This window comes from Grus americana, chromosome 4 (assembly GCF_028858705.1).
Source record: "Grus americana isolate bGruAme1 chromosome 4, bGruAme1.mat, whole genome shotgun sequence".
NCBI lineage: Eukaryota > Metazoa > Chordata > Aves > Gruiformes > Gruidae > Grus > Grus americana.
The window spans coordinates 20,470,778-20,498,115 of NC_072855.1; the positions used below are offsets into that span (position 1 = coordinate 20,470,778).

Sequence of the window (27,338 nt, forward strand, 5' to 3'; positions counted from 1 at the left end):
AAGGAGGTTATCATGAGAAGAGAGCATCTAAGGAGAAATTACATCACTGTCCTTCACTCTAGCCTACCTTGAGAGGTCAGCAATAATAGAATAACTTGGGTTGGGAGGGACCTCGTGCTGAAAAGTATCTTTCAGGCCCCAAGTCACAGGGAAAGGTGCCTCCTTTGCTATCAACTTCTTCCTGTAATTCAGTACAGTGAATATCAGCAATACCAATCAGGGTAGAGGAGGAAGGTACTCCCATTGCTTCAGCAGAAATGCCTGTAGGAGGAGTCCTTCTTCTCAGCCACCCATTCACTCCCAGAACTGGATGGCTCAGGCACAGTTTAGGAATGTATTTAATCTTCCACCCTGGATGAAGAGAAACCACTGTGGGTATTAACCAGAAGCATTTGCTCCCTGGTCTGTTATCTGTGACTTTTTGGGTGCCAGTGATTGTAGCAGGCCAGCTCTAGATCCAGATCTCCTCCCATCTACAGATACAAGGAAGGTTCATACAAGAACTTGTGCCATTACTGGCTGAACACCATTAGGAGTCCTCTGAAGCCTGGAAAGCAGGTAATTTTAGTAACAGAATCTCCACTGTCTGCTTGTATCTTCCTCTGAAATAAGCTCCATTCCCCTGGTTCTTCTTATGGTCATTCTGTGAGTGGCTAACACAGGCTTGCTGGATGTCCCATATAACAAAGAATTTCTCATAGTTCTGTCCAAAATCCCACGACCCTCATTAAGAACTTGTGGGGTATTACTTCGCCCTGCATTTTCTGTGTGTTTTTGGTATGGGTTATGTGATTTTGTGGCCTCTGCTCCCTGCCTTCCTCTCTCTGCCTCTGGATCAAAGCAATGATGCCAGTAGCACCACTAGATGAAGGAACCTGTAAGGAGCTGTGAGGATCTAAGGGAGGCATTCCCATACATGAAGTCTAGCAATCCTATTAATACGTCTCAGAATTCCTCCTAGTTGTTTTCAGCTGACAAGCTTTTGGTTCATAGCAAAAACTCCTGTTATTATTCCTTACTGCACTTAGCACAGTTAAATTTTGTCCCATAGCCACCATTCCAGCTATTCTTTTGCACTGGCATTGCCTCCCGTGTTGTTTAATCAGAACATTTCATTAGTATACTGCTATTTTTGTGCCAAACAATTACGTTAAATTTGTCCCGGGACAGTTCTTTGAGGAATGGCAGCTCCAAGCCAATGACTTCCCATTTGTCATTTCCGCTTTAGCTACTTCCATACTTGGCTTACAATTCTTGCAGCTACTAATCGTTTCCCACGTGACATTGTTCCAAATGCTTTGCTAAAGTCCAGATGGAATATATTCCCTGAATTTTTGTCATGTTGACAAGCTGGTTACCTGATTAGGTAGCAAGATTAATACTCTGACATGTTCTACTTTGGAAATTTTAATTAGTGTCCCCACTTTTAATTATTTCAGAGTTTGCCATGATTCTTGTGTGCCCTTCTGTGAAGATTAACAGCTTGGCAGATGTTTTCCAAAAGAAGTCCCAGAAGTACCCAGACATCCTCATACTCTTTCTGTCTGGATGCATTATAATGCATATGAAATGAAAGATTGGGTCTGTCAGAAATACCTAAACATCATGAGAGTTACCTGCCTCTCCAGTCCTGGCAGAAAGGAGAGATGTTTGCTGCTATTGGTTCCTTTCAAAAGCTCAGAAGTTTATATTCATACTGTCTCTGCGTCATTGATTATTGACTCATAAGGTCCAGGCCTGGCTAATAGAAAATTGCAGTAAACATAGTACAAGAATGTAAGTCAGAAAAAATGTCACTCATCAAACTCACATAAGAGGAAGGGCAGTTAGCAAGTCTTATTGACAAAATGTGATTAAATGAATTGTCATATTTGCATTCATTAGCAAAATTATTTAGGGGGGTGCAAAAGAATTTACACCTGGTTCTGGTTTCCACAGGTCATTGGGTGCCTATCCCTTAGAAAGGCTCCTGGCAAGGCAGGCATGACATCCAGACAATGACTGCTTTGAAGAAGATCAGTTTCCCTTTGCTTCAATCCTTTGAAATCACAGAAGACATACAGATAAAGGTAAAAATAGAATAATTCAATTGTGCCAATGGTTTTAGTGGAATGATACTGATGGCACTTTGTGATTCATTTGTGAACTGTCGCATCCTTTGGGAATATGGAATACCTGGAATATGATCTGTATGCTCTGTTGGATCCTATAAATTCTAAAGATGTCTTTCTTTATCCAATTTCATGCCCTGTTTACAGCCAGTCACCTTGCCCCACCCTTTCCCAGGAATCTTCCCATGGTGGCATGGTCTAGCTAAAGTGGTTCAGATCATCTCTAAGTCTCAGAAGAGCGGAAGATATTTTGTTCCTGTTATTTTCTGTCTTCCAAGATAAAATAAGCTTGCATGCTACTCTCTGTTGAGACTATTATGAATCTTCAAGATCAGGTTCTAATTCTAGCCCTAAATCTATGGAAGATTTCTCATCTAGATTATTTTTCCTATCTACATTTGCAGGCAGACAGCTCCAATACTCGAAGTGTCCATGTTAGGTGTTCTGCTGGTAGTACAGAAATGCTTAATCACAAACATGGTTGCATTCTGAATCATAGAATCATAGAATGGTTTGGGTTGGAAGGGACCTTAAAGATCATCTAGTTCCAACCCCCCTGCTGCGAGCAGGGACACCCTCCACTAGACCACGTTGCCCAAAGCCTGAAGAAGCATTTAGTATTATGTTGCTTAGGAACATGGCTCTTGAGGCAAATATCTACAACAGGCATGAGGCTCCTTACCAATTCATTCTTTCAAGATTCAGAAATTTTGTCTTCTCTGCAGATTTTGAGATAAATCAAGGGAAATATTGTAGTTTCTACTTATGGTATAGGGATCTTCTTCACTCATGGTCTACATATCCTGAAACAGATCCTGAGCAGGATTTTCAGATCCCAACTATCTGAAAATATCTTCTGACATTTCCAAGATCGTGTTCTGGGTGAATAGCCTTTTTTGTGTATGAAACAGCTTATGGAATGTTACCTCTGCTGCATACAAGCAGTATAGTAATATTTATGTCTGCTTCGCTGATATTAGTTAGATGGAAACAGAAGTCGTACCCTCTGATCTCTTGTGTTAATGCGTTGACTATCCTGTTACCATTAAACTTCTCTCTCAGAAACATGGCCGGGGAGAGCCCTTAAAACTATCTGCATATTCTAAGTGTGTTTTCTTTATGGTCAGCTTCATATGAGTATTTCTGAGTTGAATGCTAGCTGTTATGTTGACAGTCTTCTTCATAATTCTAATGGATTTACCATATTGTATCATGGTAGAAAACATCACAGCAATACTTTCTATAAAGTAATGAAGGAAGGGCCACATCCACTTAAATTTGCAGAGGCTGGGCATCTGGGGAATTACTATATTTAGTACAATGTTGCTCCCTATATTTGCTGTTGTAGGAAGTGACAGGGAGATTTTAAAGAGGACTTATGCATAGGAAATGACGCAAGATATTCCTTGGGCAGTAACACCCTTGCCCCAAAGAAAGTGAAAGCGTAATGCCACAAGTCCTCTCTGAATCTTAGGGATCTGTCCAGTGTGTTTCCACTGTGTTTGCATTTCATCAATCACGAGTCATCAGAATCTTTGCCAGGATGATGTCAACTCTAGTTGAACCCCCAATCCCAGATCTGAGGTAGAAGCAGTCTTTCCATTGTTCTTCACAGATGTGCTCTCTCAAAAGCAGTGGTATCTCAAAATCACAGACTATATACTGGAAATGACTGCTGGAGGTCATCTAGTCCAATCCCCTGCTCAAAGCAGATCCAGAGCCAGATCAAGTTGCTAAGGACTTTTGTCTCAGGATTACGTGCTGTCTTGTAGCTAGTCCCCCAAGCTTGGATAAGTCAGTACAAAACATCACCACCCCTCACAGCACTGCAGAATCAGTACCCACTTGTTTGAAATCTATGTGGAGGTATCATCATGTGTTTTGGTGCAAAGCTTGTTAGACTGTACCAGGGACTGTGGTGTTGATCGTCTCTAGACCTAACACCCCTGACCTGGAGAAAAAACATCCTTATAGTGTTTAAAGAGTTCATCTTTGTCCCTTTATGTGTTTGTTAGATGGCATAATCAATGCCAGAATAAACTTCTGTGCTCTCTTGAGGGGGACCAACACTGGCTGTTGACTGGATTATTCTGTCTTTCCAGGAGGCTCCTCCATTCAGCCTGTAGTATTTTTAGGGAAGTAGAGGGTCATGGTGAAGTCTCAGTCTTTACCTGATTAGGCGCCTGTCCAATGAACACTCTCATTACATGTCCATAGTGCAAAGAAAAGCTCAAGAGCTGTATTTGCTTTTCCCACCACAGATGAGGGAATGGTAACCAGCAGTTACTGCCTAGTGAGAGTATAGATGGAACGGGCTTTCGAAGAGGTGTTTGCACTGCCAGGAGAGGTGAGGAGCTATTTCTGGGTGAACTGGCAGGAGGGCTTTGGCAGCTGGAAGGCAGACATGCAGTGGGGCACGAGCGATAATCGCACCTCTCTCCACCCAGCAAAGCAAGAGCTGCAGTCACATTTCTGCAAACCCCTTTTACTCACCAGCAAAGGAATGGGGGCTGCTCAGCCCAATCCAGGGCAAGAAGAGAACCATCCCTCCAACACACCTCAAACAGTCCAAACCGTTTATTGATCTTCAGCCTAGGCAGTGTGTCTCTAAAGGAGGGCTACTACCATTTGGAAGCCCTCTACGCAAGCTCTTTCCAAACACTCCTCTCTCATTTCCCTTGAGCTGGAAGTCATTTTAGATTTGCCAGCTGGGACTCGGCCCCTGGGCTGATTCCAGCACCTGCACCTAGTTTTATGTCAGAGTGAGCTGGCTGATCCCGTGGGATGTTACAGTGTGTCTTGATGCAAGGTGGTGCTTGGAAAGGTGCTGCCGGACTTCTGTAAGGAGGTGGAAAGTGACAGTGTCAAAGCTGAGTGGTGGGAAAGCAGTGATTTCCAGCTCCTGATGTTTATTTCCTGGTGAGTGGCATGTTTAAGAATATTCTTAATGCTTGTGGTGATAGCAAGAAGTGATATGCTAGTTGCTTTGCCTGTTTCTTTTGTTTTGAATTTTAGAATATCTGTGACTAAAGATATAGTTCCCCCTGCACCCCAGAAGAACCCCCAAAACAGAGACTAATCAACTGGATAATTGCCCATTCCTAAGTGTCTGAACGTAGGATGAAACTTCTGGTTTAGTGTTTTCTGTGCTGCTTATTTTTCAGTGAAAGCAAATTGCCTTTTGATATAAAATACATGGTTCAGTCTCTAGGGAACCCTGTCTTTGTATTCTTCTTGTGCATTATTATTATTTAAAAAAAAACCAACAAACCAACAACCAGTAGCATGAGTGATCACAGCTGAAGAATGCAGACTGTTCCCAGGAAAAAGGTAAAAGGGAAGAAAAATTGCATTCAATTCTGTTATGTAACCAAGAAAATAAATTCTTTCAGAGAAGAATAGTGCTAGATTTTCCTCCTCAAAGGTATTATATATAACTACCATAATTAATTACAGAATTATTCACGACTAGGAACAAGGATGTTTGATTTACCTTGTTTTACAAAAAAAATAAAAAAAACACACCTCAATCTGTCAAGTACCATGCAAATAAGAATTGAAGATTGTTTCTGAACACTGATAATGGGGCAGAGATTGGGGAGTTACAGGATGAGGAGGATTGTGTCACATACATTGATGGCAACAGTAAAAGAAAGACTGAATGGTTTATCTGCAGTCACGGCCATAGCTTTCAGTTAAAAGTCTGGTTTATATTCAAAGCTCTCGCCAAACATTTGCTTTTGCCAATTTCTGGATTATTTATCAGCTTGAATTGACATAATAAGCTTTGGGCCCATGATGTAAGTCAGATGTCTAAATCTGGCCTCATATAGGGAACAGAGTGGGTTTTCCCAGCCTAACAAGCCAGAACTTGGCCTGTCAAAGGTGTCTGCGTCAAGGGACTAGAGAATTAATGAAGTCTGCCTCTTGTCTCTGGAGGCTGCTTTTGAGAGCGATACTACTCCATGGCTAGTGAAACTGGACCAGCATTCTTTCCGCATCTTTCTTCAGCAGGGTCACCTCCTTCACAACTGCCTGTTACGGCTCCTTTTCCGGCAGCTGCCACCTGACCAGCTGCTCTCAGTGCGTCCCCCCAGCACAACAGGGGTGAAGCTTTTGCTTTGGGGGTGGCTGCTTGGGGAGGTAAGCGCTGCGCGTCCTCACAGGAGGGAGGAAGTCTGAGCTGTTGGGAGGTACATTTCTCTGGGTGAGTCTCAATGCGCAGGGAGTTGTGCGTGAATTCATAAGCCCAGGCACAGTTGGCACCTGTTTTCTCAGGTGTAAATTCTGGCCCCTCTTCCATCGCTCAGTATTTTATAGGCTGAAGAATTAAAATACTCTTTAAATTGTGCTCCTGGTCCCACGCAGCTGAGGAATTACTGAGGAAGCCAGGCGTGCTTAGCTACAGGACTCCCAAAGCACCTGCCCTTGAGGAATCCAGCAAGCAGTTCTGGGCACTGCACGTAGTTCCCATCTCGGTCCACCGTCCTGGGTGACACCTTAGCGTCACCTGTTTGCTTCCCCCGCTGTTTAGTGCGAGGATGCCAGGTGGTTGCATGCCTGTGGGGAATCTCCCAGTAGGCTTGTGATGCTCAGAGAACTTGAGCCCTCACGGCCTGTCTTCAGTGGACCTTCCTTGCAGACACTTCTGGACACTGACAGTGTTTCTTCTGCCCTGGGGAACTGAGGTGCTAGCTGTTGCATGCTTCATCTGAGAAATCTCTTGGCCATTTTTGTGACCTCTCTAGGGATGTCAGCTAGAAATGCTGGATCCCAGCTTACACTGCAGTTGTGAGGCTGTGCAAGCATTTGCTCCAAGACACTATTATCCATTGTTTTTTTCCATTAGGGTCTTGGAGTCTAGCAATTTCAGAAACATTTGACCATACCCTTAAGACAACTCAGCCCAAAATATACTTCGGGGAGGAGGCTAAGCAAACCTTTTGTGATGATCTTCAGAGTAGTGCATATGCTTTATGAACTTTCATGTACAACACATCACTAGGAGGTCTAGATCTTCTGCCAATGATTTCTTTCCTTGCCTGCTATCAAAATTATATATTTAAAAGTAGTCATAACTGCATCTCATCCTCAGTAGGATGAGATGAGCCTCAGTGGGAATGCTGTTCCTCCTCCTCCTTTATGGTCTCTTCCCTGCTGTGGCTGCTGGTTAATTCTCACGGTTTGCTGGGTAACTAGAGTCATAGCTCCTTAAGATAGGATGTCACACTTGTCCTTTGCCACCTGTGCTTCCTAAAGACAATGTTAGGCTCTGCTTGCTGAGAATGATGGGTCATCATTCTCTGTTGTGGTGTTACAATAACTCCTCTCTGAACTTTCATGCCTGGGCCTAGATAGATGTGCTATATAGTTTAGTCCTGTCTCTGCTTAGACTTTTCAAGACCCAGCAGTCCTTTGAGCAGGAGACTCGTGTGTCCTGCAGGAAATGTAGTTACTTGCATACTGAGTATCTGCCTAAGCAAACTCGTAGGCTTGCTGGGGTCATGTGGAGAGAGCACGGCTCGGTGTAAGATCTCATGGTGAATCAGCTTGCAGGTATATTGGGTTACCTGGTGCACAGCTTGCTGCCAGGCTTTTTGGTGGCATTTCTGTTGGCTGCAGCTTCTCTCTAGGCACATCTGATCGGACTCACAATCAGCATGGGAGGTTGTGGAGTAGAGGGATGTTACAGTACGAGTGCAGATGCTGCCCTCAAAGAACATGGATGAAAGTGAGGCATGTGCTCACAGCAAGACATCCAACAACTATGGACTATCCTACCGCAGTATCCTACCTGGGGTAGGGTAAAAGGTCTCTTCAAGTCAACCCAAACGTCACATTTTCACTCCAGACTCCAGCCTGTTCCCTGTAGGAACAGACCCACTTTGGAAGGATGGGTGCACTGCATGAAGTGATGGAAAATATAAGGTCACAGACCTTTAGGGAATCTGACTTGCTATTTAGTAAACAAATACTTACAGAAAATAATCCCTAAGAAGCCACGGTAACCTTGCGATGACCTTACTGAGCAGCAATGCATATGGTTGCTTTGCGACAAGGGTTCTGCAGGCTGCTATTTTATAGTATTAAATGACCTTAGCCCACTTCAGAACAAAAGAAGGTATTTATTTACTTTTTCATGGTTAACAAGCCAGTGTTACTGAACAGGCTGTCCTAGTATTTTCTTTGAAAATAATGCATTTTTTCTCTTTGGTCATAAAGAAGTCATAACCCTATTCCTGCCATGCTAAACAATCAGCCTCAGGCTCCAGTTCAGAAAAGCACTTGTGTGCTTACTGAAATGCTACTGTCAATCGCACTTACACATCTGTATAAAGTTAGAAATGGAACCTGATAATTCAATTGAAGTGGGGCCTCAGTGGTAATGCTTTTAATTGTAGTGTAAATCCAGTCTTCCCATTGACCAGTAGATGGGGCAAGTGAACCTCCTTATAGTTACGGTCAAGATTTTTCTGAATGCAAGGTTAAAATGTAGCTCTCGTTGGCTCTTAGTTCAACAGTCTAGTTTGAAGGCTGTTTACCTTTGTACTGCAAGGGTAAATTACGTACTTTGACGCAACTGGACTATTTTCTTTACAAACATGTGTCGTAAACAATTGTTCTGTTCCTTGAAATTCTGAGATTTAAATGATGTTCCTTTCTTTACACAGGGATGGAGACAAATCTTTTGAAGGTTTTTGTTGTGTGAAGATATGGGAATGAGTGTTCCCTCCCCAAAACTAGCCAATAGTTAAGTGTTTACAACACTCACGGGGATCCAAGTTTTAGTCCCTGGTAGTCTCCCATGTGCCTGTAGAGTGTACCAATGACAAGATCACCTTACCTGCCTTTGGGTCATCTTCTCCAATTCTCTCCTCCAAAAGCTGTTGTCACTTTCGTACATTTATCGATGCACCAGACTTGTACAGGCTATGTGACTGACCATAGTTGCTGGCCACAGTTGCTTTCTGCCCATGCTTCTAGTTTCCTGTTCGCACTTCATGTGATGTACTTATCCAAAGAGAGGCTCAAAACAAGTCAGTCCCTGAATACTGCCTGTTATAAAGGAGTAAAAGCTTTTTCTTGAACACACAGGAATGTAGAGTCCTCAGTTTCCTTTTAGCCACAACCACAATTCTGCACATTCTTCTACATGGTAGCTCCCTACGTATGGTCTGCTTTGTCCCCTCTCCTTGGAGCTCAGCTTGATAGTGTGAGTCCTGGAGCTGGCTGTGTTCTTGCAGGCAATGTGGTGCAGGAGCAAGAACCATTTGCTGCCTTACACTGAGGCAGACAACTCCAGTGAAGTTGGCCTTGTGTGAGGTAGGAGCCTCCGCAGGTGCAGAGCCCTGTGACGGTGGGGAGGTTCTGCTTGTCTCATAGATGAGATATCGTTGTTTGGCTAGTTGGGTGTATCTTGCCCTTGTGAGAGCAACTCCCACTGTTCAGCCTTGAATAAAACGTCATTATATATCTATCAGGTTTTACTTTAGAGGGGGCAAGCTTCCTGAGATAGTTGGGTAGATGGGTGAAGAAACCTGTATCTATATTAAACTGGATAGGCCAGGCAAATACAACATGTTAATATAAAAGAAAACAGCTTGGCTAAAGATTTAAAAAAAAAAAAAAAAAACCAAAAACCAAACCACTTCTTTTTCCTCAAACTTTCAAAAACTGAAACAGGGCAATAGATGTGAGCCTGCCTTCTCAGATATTTAGGGAGAGCCTCAGCTGCTGGGCTTTAACTAGTTTAGCAAGGGGTCTATGTGCCACCATCTGTCATTATCTGTTTGTGATATCCAAAACTGCTCTGGGTGGGAGGGAGCGTGGAGGAATTCCTGGCTGGATTAGCAAGACTTTGTGCTCTTGCTTGAAGCCATTACGTGGTTAAAACTAAGATGAGCAATACTGAGTACAGAGGGGGACAAGGTTTAAGCTGGTGTAAACTGAGAGCAGCTCCTTTGCAGACAGTGAAAGAAACCAGACTCTACAGATGTCTAAACTGGTAGGAGTCTGGCTCACCTTCTCCTAAAGTACATTATACAGAATCTAGGCATTACCTTAACTGATTCCATATTTTGGAGGAGCAATTTGTGTTACCTTTTCCTCATGTCACTCAAAGGTTGCCCCAGCTTTTCCCTCTTTTGCAGCCTCGTGATGCCCTCAGATCTCATCTCTAACACTGCCTCCTCCATGGTGAGCAGCCTGACTCAGACCAGGCTTCTCGCAGCCAAATTCCTGCAGCCTGCCGCAGTCCTGCTTTTTTTACTTTCCATTCTGTCTACTGACCGTCCTACAGCAAAAAATCCTCTGGCTCCTGCCATATCTACCTTTTGCCTTTGAATGTTTTCATTGACTCACTATGTTTTGAATGAAGTTTAAATTCCTCAGTGCATTTTCAGCCAGCATTTGCATTTTGTTCATTGTCTGTGTCTTGACCATCCAGCATCCTCTGACTTCACTTATATCCTCGTGGTCTTCCTCTATTTATTTTCTTCATATCCTTCCCTATTCCTGAAGAGATGTTCTCCTAATAAACTGAGCAGTGTTACTGGCACTCAACCCCTCTACTTTCACACTCTGCTCCTGACCTTCCCTCGAGCCAGTGATTTTTCTCTTAATTTTCTGCTTTGTGGATGGAAAGAACTGCTTTATAAGACACACACTGCTCCTGGGGTAGGTATAAAGCATGGCTCAGACTGACCAGGCTCCTCAGGAACGTGGCTTGTGACACAAATGCAGCGTGAGGCAGCTGGAAACACCTACACCATGCGGTGGTTTATAGTCAGCCAACTGTTCGGTGACATGCTGGCCTCTGAGGAAAGCTATGCGTGCTGTTAGCCAGAGGTATCTCAGAAGGATTGAGTCTGTCTGCTATTTGGCTCCTCACAGACAGCAGATGTTCCACAAGAAGGTGAAACATGCAATAAATGACTGTATTTACTTGAAGCAAATCAGAGCTCAAGAAAAGGCAGTGGTCCAGCCAAGTGTGTTTACTGCTGCAGGAACACTTTCGTGCTGATGCAGCATCTTCCACCCAAAATCTCTGAACATTTTGAAAGCGTTAACAAAGGTGGGCTAATGCCAGTGTCTGCAGACAGATTTGAGCCAGTTTTTTACTGCCTGTTTTGGGTACTGCCATCCATATAGCCTACACTGACTTTGGTACTGCTATGGCTACTTGGCTGAGTGTTTCCTTAGCTGCATAGATGGTTTCTGCAGCTGGTGCTGAGCTCATGCTGATGCAGCTACATTGGTTAGAGGACCTGAGCGGGCCACTGCATGGCTAGCTCAGGTATGTACATGTGAGCTGCTGTCACTTTCGTGTAAAGATACATTTGTCCCATTTTTAGGAGGGAAAAAAAAATAATCCAAGACCTGGACTTATAGAATCATAGAATCTTAAGGCTGGAAAAGACCTCTAAGATCATCAAGTCCAAGTGTCAACCCAACACCACCATGTCTACTAAACCATGTCCTGAAGTGCCATGTCTACGGGTTTTTTGAACACCTCCAGGGATGGCGACTCCACCACCTCTCTGGGCAGCCTGTTCCAATGCCTGACCACTCTTTCAGTGAAGAAGTCACAAAGATACATCTCTCTTTTCTACTGCTTCTTCTGAGGGGAAGGAAATGGAAAAAGTGAAATACTGAGTAGGTTATCACTAGTGAAAATAGGTTCAAGATAGGTTGTGCATGTCTACACTCTGAGTGAATGTTCAGCTAATGTCTAATACAGGGAAACATCCAGTGACCCATAAGGGAGAGAAGTAATCTCTTTGTGTGCGTGCGTATTTTCCTCGTGGACCAACAGATACCTCTTTAGATGCTTATTTTGAGATCCAGAGGTCACTTGTTAGTCTTCAGTGGCATACAGAAGAGGACCTGTACTTTTAGCCAACAGCAGGGTGTTAATGCAGGGATTTCATATTGTTTTTCTAGTAAAGAATATGCTGCCAAAAAATATCACCTGGTTCTGAGTATGTGCCAGCAGTTAGGCGATGAGTTAGGAGCCAGCAGAACTGCACTGCCCTGAACAGTTTCCAGCAGAGCCCTGGAGACTGATAGCTCCAGGATGGTTGGGGGATGGCTCTTCCTCTCTGATGTATCCCCAACTAATTGCGGTGGATGGCTCCTCTGCAATGGTCTGGTGGTCCTCTACTTGCTTTTCCATAACATGCAAAAGGGGGCAATCTCCAAAAGTTCTTAGAATGGACAACCAGCTCACGTCCTTCCAACTCAAGTACTTTTTTACTGAGAAACTTGTGCTGTTCCTTTCTCCTCCTTTGCTCAGCTCACTCCTGGTGATTTTCTGCGGACATTTCCCCCAAATGACCTTGCTAGAACCAAAGTGAAACAAAAGGCACTACCCACGTCCTGCTCTGAGTCCCTTAACTACAAAATGTTTTCAGTCTGTGGAGAGGGATTTTTCCTCTCTCTTTCATTCTCTCTTCTCCTCGGCTGCCCACAGTGACAACTGTATCTGTTTGATTTGAGGGAAGACTTGCATGTCCTGTGAGTGGCTCCTTCTGCTAATAATTTGTTTTCTGGAGCCTGTTGCTGCACAGTATAAATAAATTTCACTGTTCAGTACTTTCCCTTTTTGTTCCCCTGCTGCTGGCAGTGAGTTGACCCACCCTGTTTTGTTTTTCAAATTTATCTTTCTTTGCCCTTCTTATATGAGACAAAATCAGAAGATTAAATTAACAAAGATGCATTATTGGTGCCTGCTTTTTTTGGTTGTCTTGTGTTGCACTAAAAGTTCTGCATAAAATGGAAATTAAAATGCAGCTGACATCCTGGAACAATATTCGGTTTGGTACTGGGACAGGGAATAATATCCCGCTTCAAAAAGTCTAATGGTGTGTGCTGAATAGCCTCTGTATAAAAAATATTTTTCAGCCATCCTGCCATGTAAACTCAGTCTTTTTATAAACAGTCTTAATTTGGCCCATCCCGTGCGTGTATGCTGCTAGAATGACCAGGATGTTTAGCACATCAGACCTAGCTGTGCCGTGGTGAATGTAGGTACTGGAAGTTCTCCAGTTGTGGTAGTGTGCATGCCCCTGCAACCTCTAGCTCAGAGCAGGGTAAATATTTAGAGTGGCTGAGCCCAATTTGGGCTCTGTGCTGTTTTAACTAGATTCTTCCTGCCTAATTTAAAGCTGGCTTAGGCATTTCTCCACCACACCAGAATCACTGCTGAGTACACGTACCCCTAATTGGGTATGATGAAGGCCACAGTCATGTTTTTCATGGTTCCAAGCCTGATGCTTAGAGCACTTGAGGTTGTTTTTACTGTGTGAATGTGACTGCATGTGCATTTTAATACAGGGAAAAACAGACTGTGATAGACTAATGAAGTCAGTAGGGTGGTTACATTTGCCTACTTTCTTGGAAATCATCATTCCTGTCTTCCTTGGGATGAATAAAATAAATCTATCAATGTAGACCATATTCTTTCTGTATATTTTTGAATCATTTTATAGCATAAATAGGTTTCAAATAACATTGGTCAAGTGGGTTTTGCTTTCTCTTCCACTGATTTCTTCTAAGCAAAGAAGGACATCTCCATGCACAGGGTAAAAAAGGCAAAGAGAAACTAGCCCTTTGCCATTTGCATTTTACAAACCAGATCTTGAAAAAAAAAAAAAAAGACTTGAAGGAGGGGAAATTTGTCACCTTAACATTGCAAATGATGTGAAACCAGAATGTCCTCCCACCACAGCATATGTTTGTGGTGGGTAGGCGGGGGAGATGCAGGGAAGAGGTGATGTTATAAAAATACCTTGTAAAAATGAATGCTTGGCTAGGGGAGAGAGTTTGTCACTTCAGCCAGACTAGAGGGGGGAAACCAGACAGACAGGGGGCGGATGGGGTGAGGGGGGAGAGCTTATGTCACTTCTGCAAGGTAAATAACTTGACAAAGTGTCTCAGAAATAACAGTCAAATAATTAGCATGAGAAGACCAGATATTAAATGAGTAGGTGGCTTAGAAAGTTAAGAGGAAGGAGTACAAGCTATTTAAACAGAACGATGAAGATTGTAAGAAACAATTAAGCATGTGGCAAATACCAAGCAGAAAGGTGACAGGTAGGAATCCCGAGATAAAGTGCACAGACTTGCTAGTAGCCACTTTTCATGAACTGAGAAGTATGATTTTTCTTATTTATCCTTATAATAATTCAGATGTGCTAAGTTGAATACAGACCAGGGGCTTTATATGGTAACATGACTGCTAAATGCAGCTTCGTAATGTATCGCTAGCATGGCGCTCTCTGCACAGGACGTTTCCCTCCACGTGCCATATGGAACAGTTTGTACACTCCACAGCGTCCAGTACCGCGCAAATGCGAGCAGACACCAACATGACCACCCACAATGGCAGCCAGGGTGGAAAATGACAGTTTGCCTGGTTATGATCAGGAGGAGTTTGTACGCTGTGGTGGGAGACTGACATCTCCATCCACATCTTGGGAGCTGTTGGGTGCGGGGCTGGTGGAAGGGTCAGGAGGGACGAGACTCGGTGCCCCTGCGCAGTTCAGGTTGGCAGCGGCAGCTGTCAGTGTTGGGAGGGCAGTCTCCTTCCTATGTTTGATATTTATATTTTTTATTTTGTTTTAATTAACTTGCCTCAGTGCTCAAGAAGGTGCCCAGCCCAAGGAAGAGTGGGTGAGGGTGTGAGAAAAAGAGAGACAGAAGAGTTGGGGAGAGAGTAGGCTGGCGAGGTACCCTTTACGTCCAGTAATCTGTTATCCAGACATATATTGCCCTGTTTTACAGACAGCTTCAGATGCTGCTTTCCGTTCTACTTCTCCTCATTCCCTGTTGCTTTAATCTCTGGAAATTTGAAGTGGCTTGAATGGATCTCTCCATGAAGAGAAGGTGCCTTGCTAAATCAGACAAAACCTGCCCTCCTGCTTCCTCTCCGCTAGAACATATGTCATTCTCCTGTCTTGGCGTGACTTTCGGTGATAGGTCATTGTCCCTCGCCATGGTGTGGGACCTGCAGGGTATTTCAGCTGAGATGGGGCAAGCAAGGCTTTGGTGCTGTGCATGATGGGGCTGTACCTCTTGTGAGGGCTTATGGCAACCCACCCTGTGCTAACAGACTGGCTGGAGGGGTTTCAGAGAGGAATGGGACTGGGTTTAGTGCAGGCCAGGTTTCAAGGGTAGCATATGCTGTGGAGGCTCGTTGGTGCCCAATTTGCAATCAAGCACAGAGAAAGATTCAGCTCTCCTCTCCTCCTCTGACCTAAAGCATGTTGCTGAGGTCTGTTGCACAGGGTGGGACTTTCCACTAGTAGGTGTTCATACAAATTTGGCTGTATCTGGCTATCTTCATATGTTGGTGTGCAGTCATTTCATACTTGCATTCCACAGAAAAGCAATGGGTATTTTCCCCCTTTAGCAAATTTCAAAGAAAATACACTAACAAAACATTGTTAGAGAAATTTTGCATGCTCCAGTCAGCAAACTGAAACCTAGAATACCTTCTGAGACCCTATCTGTGCAGCTGCGTTGTTGCTTTGTCCTCCAGGGCTGACTTAGGGTAGCTGTGGGGATTAGTAGTCTGAGTTCCCTGACTTACATGCATGTAATATTAATGAAATATTTTGGTGGAAATCTAGCTTTTACATTTCAGATTTGTTTCGTTGCACCAGTTGGTGGATTGAAACTGCCATCACAGCAGCTGCCTGAATATCATGTAACGCAACATGCCTTGATGCCTTGTCATATTTCAGTGTTTGCTCACAGTATGAACAGTCCCAAGCATTGTGCTGGATTTTTTTATGAAGGTCCAGAGTTAGTGAAATAGAGAGGATCTTTTTTCCTCCACTTTCTCACAAATGCACAAGTTCTCATGCCTTTCCACTATGCCTTCCTTTCACTGATTTAATGATTCACCCTTTACAGTGCAAGTGCTTAGGGGCACTTGTGCCATAATGAGAAATGCAATACAGAAAGCCCATGTAGATGCTTCTGCATATGTCTTATTGAATATACTGAGGTCTTCCTGAATATACTGAGCATATAATGCGATAATAACTGAAGAGTGGATGTTACAATAGTGAAAGCTACGAGACATACAATTAGTCAAGAACTGTTTTGCTGGAGATGTTAAAACTAAAACCTAAAACTTTTCATGGAAATTCGGTACTTGTGATGAAACTCGTAGGGGAGTTTCTTATGTGTAGCATGCAATTTCTGATAAAAAAAGAAAGAAAAGTTCATTGCATGGTGTTCGATAACCTGGTCATTGGGTGATCTCTGAGATGTGCAAGACCAAGTTCTAAGTTCTCAGGATGAATTAGAAAAAATAGGAACATGAATTGAAGGACATGGAGCTGTTGGAGTGAGTCCAGAGGAGGCCATGAAGATGATCAGAGGGCTGGAGCACCTCTCCTCTGAAGCCAGGCTGAGAGAGTTCGGGTTGTTCAGCCTGGAGAAGAGAAGGCTCCAGGGAGACCTTATAGCAGCCTTCCAGTACCTGAAGGGGCCTACAAGAAAGCTGGAGAGAGACTGTTTACAAAGGCATGGAGTGATAGGACAAGGGGTAATGGCTTTAAGCTGAAGGAGGGTCGATTTAGATTAGATATTTAGGAAGAAATTCTTCAGGATGAGGGTGGTGAGGCACTGGAACAGGTTGCCCAGAGAAGTTGTGGATGCCCCCTCCCTGGAAATGCTCAAGGCCAGGTTGGATGGGGCTTTGGGCAACCTGGTCTAGTGGAGGGTGTCCCTGCCCGTGGCAAGGGGTTGGAACTAGATGATCTTGAAGATCCCTTCCAGCCCAAACCATTCTAGGATTCCATGATTCTATGAATTCATCTCTCCAGTATTGTAGATAAGTGTCTTAACCATTGGGCTTTTGAGGAGGGTGCGTGAGTCTGATTTCTGTGGTTCCTTTGTGTGAAAACTCTCAGGGTCTTCCTTCAATTCTAAAATTCTTCCTTTTCTTTCTTTTTTTTTTTTTTTAACCTGGGATTAAAAGTTTATGTTTTTGCAAAATGGAAACTTTGTTATGCAGCCAGCTAGAATAATAAAAGTTGTTGGTGTCTTGTGAACATGAGGCAAAGAAAAAGAAGAAAATGTGTTGTTTCATTGGCTCTGTGTGAGAGGAAAGTCTGGGCTTCATTTAAAAGTCAAATGTAAATATATTTTTGCTAACTTTGGCTTGTGAAAGATCAAGATTTGACATATTCTCATTTCTCCTTACGAGCTGCTAAGGATTCAGACCAACTTGATTGAAATCTACCTTTGACAGATGACAGCAGGATTTCATGAGTGACTTCTACTCAAGGCAACTGCCCGTTCTCTGCAACCAGCAAGTGGCAATAGCATTTTAAAGGGGGAATGTCAGAGAGCAGCTTGGTTTTCTCACTTGTCATGGTTATTTGTTTCTCTCCTGGCCGAACCACCAGAAGCAGGTTAAGGATGACACAAACTAGCAACAAATCACGGGGTGGAGGACAGAGCATGTGACAATGCCCTGGCTATGGTGCAAACATTTGAGCTACGTTTCGAAAGCCTGGGTTTGTGTTCAACAGAGTTCACGAGTGAAAAATAAGTCTTTGACGATAACAATCAACAAGCTCAATCTCGTGTCTACCCTTCAGAGAAGAGGCTGGAGCGGATCCTATCAAGCTGTGATTTGGTTCAGTGCACTAGGGAAGGTTCCTAGAAGCTTTCCCCCAGCTTCTTCACACTGTGCACTGAGGGGAAAAAAACAACATTTGGCAATTTGTTGTCAATATTTGTATAACTCCTGATGCCACTAAAACTGCATATGCAGGCTTTAAACTAACAAAAACAAAGCCATGGCCAAGCTGGAGAGCTGGATTTGTTTCCATGCACAATTAGGTTTATTTGTTTAGGTCTCATTTTATTTGCTTTCAGATGACTCAGATAGGAGTATTGCAATCCTTTCAAAGTGAAGTAGTGTTCTGTGTATTTTGGGCATTGGGCTTAGCCAAATGTGGAAAGAATTGGCTGCTCAATAGTATTTTCCTATCCAGAGGTTTTTCAAACTTTTGAGAGGAACTGAAGGAATGTCCCTTCCATGCCAGGCTTCCCCCCCCCTTCACAGCGTCTCTCCACATTATTGTTAAAGAGCATAGGAATTTTAAAACACTCCTCCATTGTGCAACTGTTAGCAACTGCTCTTATTAATTGCTTTACCATTATGCTGCATGCTTAAATTCTCGCTGGTGTCATCCATAACGTGCTGCTGTGAGTGCCTTTTAACCCATTCCAATAAGAATCTATGGATGGTGCACTGCTCAGAATCTCCCATCCTGCTAGACTAGCTCTGGGTTTGCTGAAAATGATTTCCTGCGTACATGAAGGGATATTTACATTTTGGCAAGTAGCCAAGTTTTCTGCTGGGAGTTAGTCGCTAAGGGCAGATTATTTTCCAATGGACATGCTTGCACGCTATCGGTGTTAAGAGAATTGTCTCGAGTCTCAGTACCATGGTGTTTCTTTATCCCCCACCCCCAAGCCAAAATCCAAAGGAAAATAAAAATGCAAGGTTTATTTGGTTTCTTCTGCTGTCTTACATATAAGAGGAGGAGGCAATGGCTTTTAATTGGTGCTTTTGGCACCACTGTGTTTTTGGGGGATTTTTTTTTGCTCTCTTTGTTTTCTTCTTCTGATCATTTTGCTTCTGGAAATGCCTCCTCGGGTGATGTTTCGGAAAATGTAGGCAATATGAATAAATCCGCATTTATTCCTATTTCTATGAAACATAAAGGTTAAAGGATTTCCTGCACTCACCAGAAGTATGCATCTGATTTATGACCTTCCTTAATGCTCTTCCCACTTGCACTCATAAAAGAAATATAGTAACAAAGGCTAATAGACAATCTATTTTAAAGTTTGCCCTGATAAAACCAAACTGGAACTTTATTCAGTCTTAAATGTCAATTCTAAAATTTGGAATGTTTTTCTAATCAAGAACAATAAACGTGGAAAGTGTCTCTGTGGAATGGAGCTGCGGCTCAGCACGCTGCTGGCCCGGTGCTGCATACACACTTCAGGGGCAGATGGAATCTGCACATCACGTAGTCCTCCCTGTGCAATAACTTGCTCTGTGAAATGGCTTGACCCCAGGAGGGATTGAACAATGCTTAGGATATGTGATTTGTTGTTTTATTTTGCTTTTAAGAGGATAGGAACCCCAAATATACCTATGACAAATGACCAAATTGAGGAGGGATGTAAATCTTCAAATACAATAAAGAAGAAGGAAATAATATAAATGTCCAAGCCTGTGTTAAAAACTAGAAGAAGTAATAAGGTGGGCAAATAGATTGGATGGTGACTAGAGATCTGTTCCATGCCTATGATGCTGTGTTTCCTTCTCTCTCACTGTGGAGAACTGAGACTGTCACAATGGATGAAAGCCATTTAGTGGCCTTACTTAACATGGTATCGCTCTAACACCTTCAGGGCATTTCGACGTTGTGCCTGGAAAGTCCTCAGCTTCTCTCACAACACAGTCCAGCGTGCAGGCTGCAGCTCTCCTGCCCTCTCTCTGCACACGCCATTTTGCTACATGCAGTTCTTTGCATCTAATCCAAGACTGGATGAGACTGTGGACTTCACTGGGAGCTGGGAGAGGAGGCTGGATAGGACCTGTCAGAGCTCAGATTCTATGGGCTAGCGTTAAATATGTAATTTAATTATCAAGTGTGCTGTTGATGCAGGACACTGAATTAATTTGACTTGTGTTGACTAGTACACATAAAATTAGATTTTATACACTGAAAATGTGGAACCATTCCAGATGCACATGCTTCAAGTACATAGGAAAATACAAAGGCACTATATTATAGCTCCCTCACCACATAAGAGACTTCCTACATTAAACCATTAAACCATACCATGTATGGGCTCCCTTAGTTGCCATGTACAACTAAGTGGTAAGACAGAGACTTTTTTTGGCAAGTTATATGTACCTTTTGCCTTTTCACTTATACCACACTGCGAGCTACAGCTGGGCAGTTTGTGATTTCAGTCTAAGATGGTTTTACCCCTTCCTTCCTGCAAATGTGTAGTTGTGTGTAGGCAGATACTCGCTGATGCCTGGATAGTAGTTCAAGTCTTGAGACTTGTGGGCTTACTGCCACTTCCTGATGTGCATTACAGGTAAGCTTGCAAGGGGAAGGGGACCCTAGGGAAGAAAATTAGGAGAAAAGGACTTTAAGATTTAAAAGCATCAGCCTTGAAGCTGCAAGGCAGAGCCAGGACGTGGAAGGAAGGCAGACTGCACCTCCTCTTCCAGGTGATGAGGGACCTGAGAAGTTTAGGACTAGTTAAATCTTACAGCAGTGCCAAGCACAGGTAAGATGGTGCACACATTAGTCTTCTGTTATCCTATTCCTCTGTTCTTTTCCCTAAGACAGAATGAGGTAAGTCTGTATCTAAATGTATGCTTCTGTTTGACTTCAGGGTAAAGTAAAATAGCTCACCCTGAAACATCTCTGGAGGTGTATGAGTAAATTTCATAGTCTGGATGATACGTACCCGCTTTTCATCTGTTTTAAAGTATTACATCTTAGCTGAGGGTGTGGAGGAGGTGACGGTCAGCCATGAAGGAGTAACTTAGGTCACTTGAACATTAAGCATACCCTAATCAGTAATGACACCAAATGCTGGCAAGCATGACGGGGAAGAATGCTGGAGGAAGATGACCAACCAGTGATGCTCTGAGGACTGAGCATGGCAGTAGCCAGGAAGACTCTGAGGGCTCAGAGGATACTTCACCCTGGTATCCTCTGACACTGGATTTTTCTTCATATCTGAAGCTTGTTGCACATAATTTGACTCAATCTCATCAAACAGAGGATAAACTTCAGAGTGTTTTGACCTAGAGGTGCTACTGTCAAAAACCACTTTTCTCCTCCACTAATGCAGATGAAGCTGTCATCCAAAAATCAGTTATTTTGATAACCCATTTGATTGCTGCTTTGTGATGTTTCACTTCCCACAGATAATCTTTATTACCTTATCCTGTTCATTTAAACAGGACCTTCGATCCAGCTATGATTAATTACCTTATTATGGTGGTACATGTTTACTTCCTCATTGCTGGATTTCATAAAGTTAACGTTGCCATCTTTGAACTTTATACTCTTCAGCAAAGTAATACATATCAGGCATCTTCATTCCAGCAAGTTTTTGTATGTGGCTTTTCTTATTATTATTCACTTCCTTATACCTATATCTATAGCTATGTGGTCACTCACCAGCAGATATGAGCTCCCTCTATTTGTGCTCTGAGCTGTGTCTATAGTTAGCAGGGTGCAGAGCCCATCTCATAAAATTGCAGCTGTGGCTTAACACTTCTCTAACATGGCTACATAGCTTCCAGTTGGCCCTGAGTGCCGAAACATCTGTCTGCAACGTACCTTGTAAATAAACCCTGTGTGAGTCAGCGTAGTGGCTTCCTAGACAGAGGAGAATTAGTGTGCAATTAAGCAGCACATGGAAGTAGCCTGTTTATGCCACAGATGGCACAGGCTTGAGTTAGAAGTCCAGTAGAGCTAAATGATGTCATGTATGCAGGTCAAGTCAACAAGATTGTGTTTGCAGGATTGAACAATAAGGCACAAGTGAAGATAAAACTGCAGGCTCTGAGATCATAGGATTGCAACTCAAGACAAACCTTCAGATACAGATGAGGAGAAAATGGCACCGTGCAGGACGGGAAATCCTCTTCTGACCCTTCTGAGCTGACGTGCAAAGCAGAATTGCTGGAGAAGGCTCTGATTCATGGTATTTGCCCTTTCTTCTCTCCATGACTCTCTGCCATCACTCAGAAAGGCAGGGGTGGGGGACGAAAACACTGTGAAAGTGAGTGGCACCCATGGTATTACATTATCTGCCAGCCGTGTGGAGAAAAGCCAATGTGCCAGAGAGCAACATGGGTCTGTGGTATAAAACATGCTCATATGAGGGGGTAAATCTGGGGGATATGAAACTCTATGCCAATATCTGACCATGCATGGCTGAGCTCTCACTTCTACATGAAAGGGGGAAATCCCTGTGTTTGTACGTCAAGACAAAAATCCGTCATTTTCACCTTGCTTTCATTCATCCCTTGCTAGCTTTATGACTAAGAGTTTCTCTCTCTGGTGTGTCTCCTGCTTCCTCTGTCTCATGCTTCATTTCTTCTTCCCCAACATCCCACTGAGGAACCATGCGGAGTCTGCACACCCCTGCAGTACTCCTTGAGAGTGGGTGCTGTGTCTTTCCTGCCTGCCTGATCTACGCACAGCCATCTGTAAATACCATCTAAGCCGACTCTTGCTCCTGCATTAAACGCCTGTGTACTTGTTCAGGGCCTGGCTTTCCAGATGAGTGTGTGTGAGGGCTTTGCGTTGCTCTTAGGAGTCAGACGTTCTCTCACAGTCTCACTACGTGTCAAGGGGACAGTCATCCCAACAGGCGTTATTCCCAAATTGACCCTATGCTGTGGGGTCTCCGCTGGGATGACAGCTGCTGGTCTCGTGCAGGGGTGCTGGCCCAGGCACAGTGGACCATGACCACTGGAATGGCCATTTCCAGCAAACCGGAGTTCACCAACCACTCTGGAATCACCCTTACCATCCAACAAATTTCCAACTAAAACAAAAAGAGCTGTCTGCAATGAAACATACCACTTGCATAGCAATTGCTATGTGTAAGGACATTTACAGAAATAAATGAAAGCCATGCTGGTAGCTGTCACCGCTTTACAGCAGCTCGAGGAGCTCTTTCTGTTTTCCTCAGCTAAAATAGTGCCAGGATGCTTTTGTTGCCTGATGGGCTGCTGGCAAGAGCCTCCCTTTTGGATACTGCTGATTGCGGCACTGCTTACTGCTGCCAGGCCTGGCAGCCAGTGTCCGCCCCACCGCCCCAGCCAGGAGCAGGGCAGCTGGTGGGCACTGGGGCAGCCCCAGCTCCAGGCAATCGGGCACCTTCCTAGGGACGGGCTGAGGCCAGGCCAGGACGTGGGGCCCATGGCCAGGCAGGGCACGGCAGTAGGGAACCGGGGACTGGCACTGCCGGGGCAGGGACTGCTGGCCCCAGGGGATAATGAAATGGGGTGCTGGGCCCTGGGCAGTGTGTGGGAGCCCTGGGGGGGCTGCAGGGCCCTGAGCGCAGCTTTGGCTTTCCAGTGCCAGCCTGTGCAGGAGCCCTGCCGGCAGCAGCACGTGCAGGCCACAGGCCTGAGGATGTACGCACCTGCCTGCTCTGTGCCGAAACCTCCCCCAAGTCCCTTCTCCAAGTCATAAACCTGAAACTTAGTCAAATACCAGATTTTAATGCTTCTGCCAGAAGAGTGTGACTGCTAGAGTCTGGCTTTCTTCCTGGATAGCTAGAGATGCTTTAGTAATGCTGATGTCTCTTGGGTGTAGCCAGACAAAATTATCATCTGGGCAGGCAGTAAACAAAACCATTTGCTAAAGGTGAGGCCAGCACCAGCCTGGCCTTCTGACTATAATCAAAACATTTATGTCCATTTGAATTAAAGTCTCCCTACAAACTGGAGTAAGTTTACACCTCAGCAGAGCACTTTTAATGGAAACCCGAGGAGAACGTCAAGCACTCGGCATCTGAAAAGTCACCTCACAAAGAGGGAAACATCTGTAAACGGGTGACAGGATCCCAATGCCAAGGTTAGTTTCCAACAGATAAGTAGGAACTGAGAATAACCTGCTGCTTAACCACCACTAAGGAAAAGATGGCACGATGGGAGAGGCTTCAATCTATTTAGAGGCCTGACTTTTGCCTCCATGCTCATGGCAATATTCTTCATTTGTGCAATGTTTTCCACCCAAGCAACAATGCTGTTAAAGAAAAAATTATACTGTTGATGAATTATTTGGTGTTAGCTTTCCAGTCAGAAAAGTGAAAGGAGATGCATTTGTCATACTCAAATGATGTCACTTTGGGAAGGGAATAATGTTTTTGGATTACAAGATAATTAATGTCTGCTACCCCTGAGGGTTTGATTAAACTATCAAGTACCAAGTGACATCTTTGCCACATGACACTTCTTTGGAAACCATAAGCACCAGAACAGCATTTCAGTGTATACTTTGGCTAATGTGGAGCCACTGCTCCTCCCCAGGGATGAATTTGTCATGACTCCTGGGCGGTGAGGAATCTTTGGTCTCTTGAAATAGGTTATTTCCTTTTTTGGAGAGAAATAAGAAGACACAAGCAAGGGATTAATAAATTTTTAGGTAGAATTCCTGCAGCAAGGAATTGAGATGGATATGAAAAAGCAGTAGTACTGAAACCTTGGGCTGTGTTGCTCAGGAGGAATATTTTGCATTTCACAATCAGCACAAAGGAGGAAACTCTACTGAATTTTATTTTTTTTTCTGTAGGTGTATTAAACACAGATAACTAATGCTGGCACCAGTAAAGTTCCTTGTATTGAAAGAAGTGCACTGATAAAGAGTGAGGAATACCCATCTGAGATCAAAGAGATGGTGAAGACAGACAAAGAAAGGGCATCAAAAAAGGGAAGGACATACAGGCGACAGAAGAAAGTGACACAAATATGGGAGAAATTCAGACAAAGCAATTGTTAGGAAATTAATCAGGGATTTATCCCAACACACTAGAAATCTGTTAGTTCCACAGTTGAATGGGTCCTGCTCTGGTAGGTAACACTGTCCTAGCTTCTACCACTTCATTTTTAAAAGGTAACATCTGTCCTGATCCTCAGATATCTTCAGCCACTATGTCCAAGTTCTTGCAAGTGCTGTGCAAGAAAAACTCATGCACACCAGCTCTGATAGAGCACTGAAAACACCAGGTGAAAAAATAGAAAGCTAATTAAAACTAAATATTAGAATGCTGATGCAATTCCATCATGGGACTTGACATGAAATTAATTTTCATTTTAAATTAAGGGGCAAACAGTTGGTTTTATATTCTTATTTTTTTCCTCCTTTTAAGAAAGAGTACCACAAAATTTTATAATGTCCAGCTATCTTCACATACAAAGAACTTATTTCCTGCTCTGTAACTTCATGACTCTTAAGGGCACCACAGTCATGATGCTTTGTTGCTCCCTAAGTTTCCCAATTGGAAGGAAGTTTGCTGAGTAAGTGAAACAATAGACATGAAAATAGTAAAGGAAGGAACATCCCCATAACTTTACTAAACTTGTTATGTTCCATAGCAGGGTGAAGTGTGCAAAAAAACTAAACAAAATTAAATTTGAAATCTTTTTGGTTTTTCTTTTAAAACTTTCTGTGTAAAGATTCAATAGATATTACTTTTTTTCAATCCCTAAACTAGTTTTGGATGAAGCTCCCTTTTTAGGATCCCGACCTTCTGCTGGCTTTAATATTTGGTTGGTGTTAGAAAACTTCAGGTTTGGATGCTTCAGATTGTTTCATCACCTGTGTCAGCCAAAATGCCAAAGAAACAATTTGGGCATGCAGGGCCCAAACAGGAAGTGTTTAAAATGTTGCCCCATTATTCAGAAACTGAAGATCAGGATTTATTTCCTTTATTTTCACATGCTGCAGCAAAAATTGTTTCCAGTTTCAGTGATCTTGAATAAAAATAATTTTGCTGGCACAATGTGGAAAACAGAGAAAATATGAACTAAAAGATGTTGAGTCAAAAGCTATAGTTAACTGACCAAGTTATTACGAAATTGTACCTAATACTCTCAACTTTTATTTAAGTGTTTTATTAAATAATTATGTAACTTGATGCTTCTTGTTTTATTTGTTCTAAGGGTTTTCGTGTTTTTTAGCTTGCTACGCTAGGGCATGGGACTGGAAAATCTCACGAAATCTCTCATGGCTTCAAGGAAGGAAGTAATTTTTTGGGGGAGTAAAGTTCCATGCTTGATAGAAAATATTTATATATTCTCTCCCCAAGTGAACTTTTTTGTGTTTAAAAAGAAGCCTATTAATTAACTATTGTGGCTTTGGCTAGAAATATGAACTCATACTATTAGTACAAGGAACAAAAACGAACAACAGCCATCTTTAGTCAGCTGTCCCTGTACTTTATGTCCCTGTGCCAGTCACTTTGCCACTATATTGCATTGTTCTCTAGAAACCTGGTTCATAATTCTTGGAACGGCTCCCTGAAGCAGCAATTTATGGTAGGTCCCGGAAGACTTCAGGAAATATAATAACGTTCAAAGTCCCACCATTTTCTGGAGGTAGACAGAGTGAAATAATATTTGCAGAGTTTTTTCACTAAACAAAGGCTAAACCTCAAGTTCAGTGTTGACAGAAAAAGTTCCTGCTGAAGTTCTTGCAAGATAGCTGTGATTGAAGCAAGTTTTTAAGCAGTAGCTGTGGAGACTGAGCAACACATAGGAAGGAGTGATGGCTCCACTTTGGTGGCAATGGTGTCCTATGTCATTCAAAGAACAAGAAGAACCTTGTGGCACCTGCAGGAGCTAAAATTAAAGCTCACCTGAGGAAGCACAGCTTCTCACTTTCTCTTATGACTGCTATCAGATAGGACTGAATTTTTGGGGGGATTTGAAAGAGTAACTTGGATGCAAGACATCAAAAAGAACCGGGAGGTGTCGATGTACTTGCATGGCGAACTAGTCCTATTATTGCTGTGAGTTATCATGGCTTTTAATGAGGAAAAGAAAGTGATAATTTGGTTTTTTTGAGACTGATTTCTGTTCACTGTTAAGGAGCTAAGGGATGGCAGTTTCCACCTCCGGGTATCTTATCGCCAGGAGGAAGAATGTCACAATATGCAAAGCTTTGTAGGAGTCTCTGTGATCATCTCTCAGCAGCCTGTTAGAGATCAATGAATCATTTTGAATTATTAGAATTCTTGAAGTATGAAGGAATTATTTGAAGTAGTGAGATTTCACTTTCGTACTTTCCCTATAAAATGTATGCTAGCCTTAGTAAAGCAGAAGTGAAATGTATGTTGCCAGAATTTTTAAGAGCTCTGAACTTTACAGAATCAACCAGGTATTTGTTCTACACATATGGTAGACCTGAGGTGTGTCCATGTGTCTGCTTTCGCACTGTTGAAAACATTCCCAGACTTCACAAACAGAGACAATCACCTGGTCAATAATATTCTCAGTGGAGGGCAGACGGTGGGATCTGATGCTGCACAGTCTAGTTGCTATGAACTGTTACTGCTGGCAACCATGTATGCGGGATTTATAGGTCAATGTCCTACCCACAGCTTTGGGAATTCATTCTTCTCATGCTTTATTAATAA

At 43.2% G+C, this 27,338-nt stretch overlaps 2 protein-coding genes across 2 annotated transcripts in view; one reads left to right on the forward strand and one right to left on the reverse strand.

Moving 5' to 3' along the window:
* The window catches only part of SEL1L3 (SEL1L family member 3), a 58,531-nt gene extending 49,057 nt beyond the window's left edge, over positions 1–9,474 (reverse strand). Inside the window, exon 1 of the mRNA XM_054823977.1 lies at positions 8,956–9,474. Within this exon, the coding sequence (XP_054679952.1) occupies positions 8,956–9,015 (60 nt within the window). The 5' untranslated portion in view covers positions 9,016–9,474. The remainder of the gene's footprint in view (positions 1–8,955) is intronic.
* Positions 298–27,338, forward strand: part of RBPJ (recombination signal binding protein for immunoglobulin kappa J region) — a 160,649-nt gene continuing 133,608 nt past the window's right edge. Inside the window, exons 1-2 of the mRNA XM_054823984.1 lie at positions 298–558; positions 1,939–2,069. The gene's annotated coding sequence lies outside the window, so the exon portion shown is untranslated. The remainder of the gene's footprint in view (positions 559–1,938; positions 2,070–27,338) is intronic.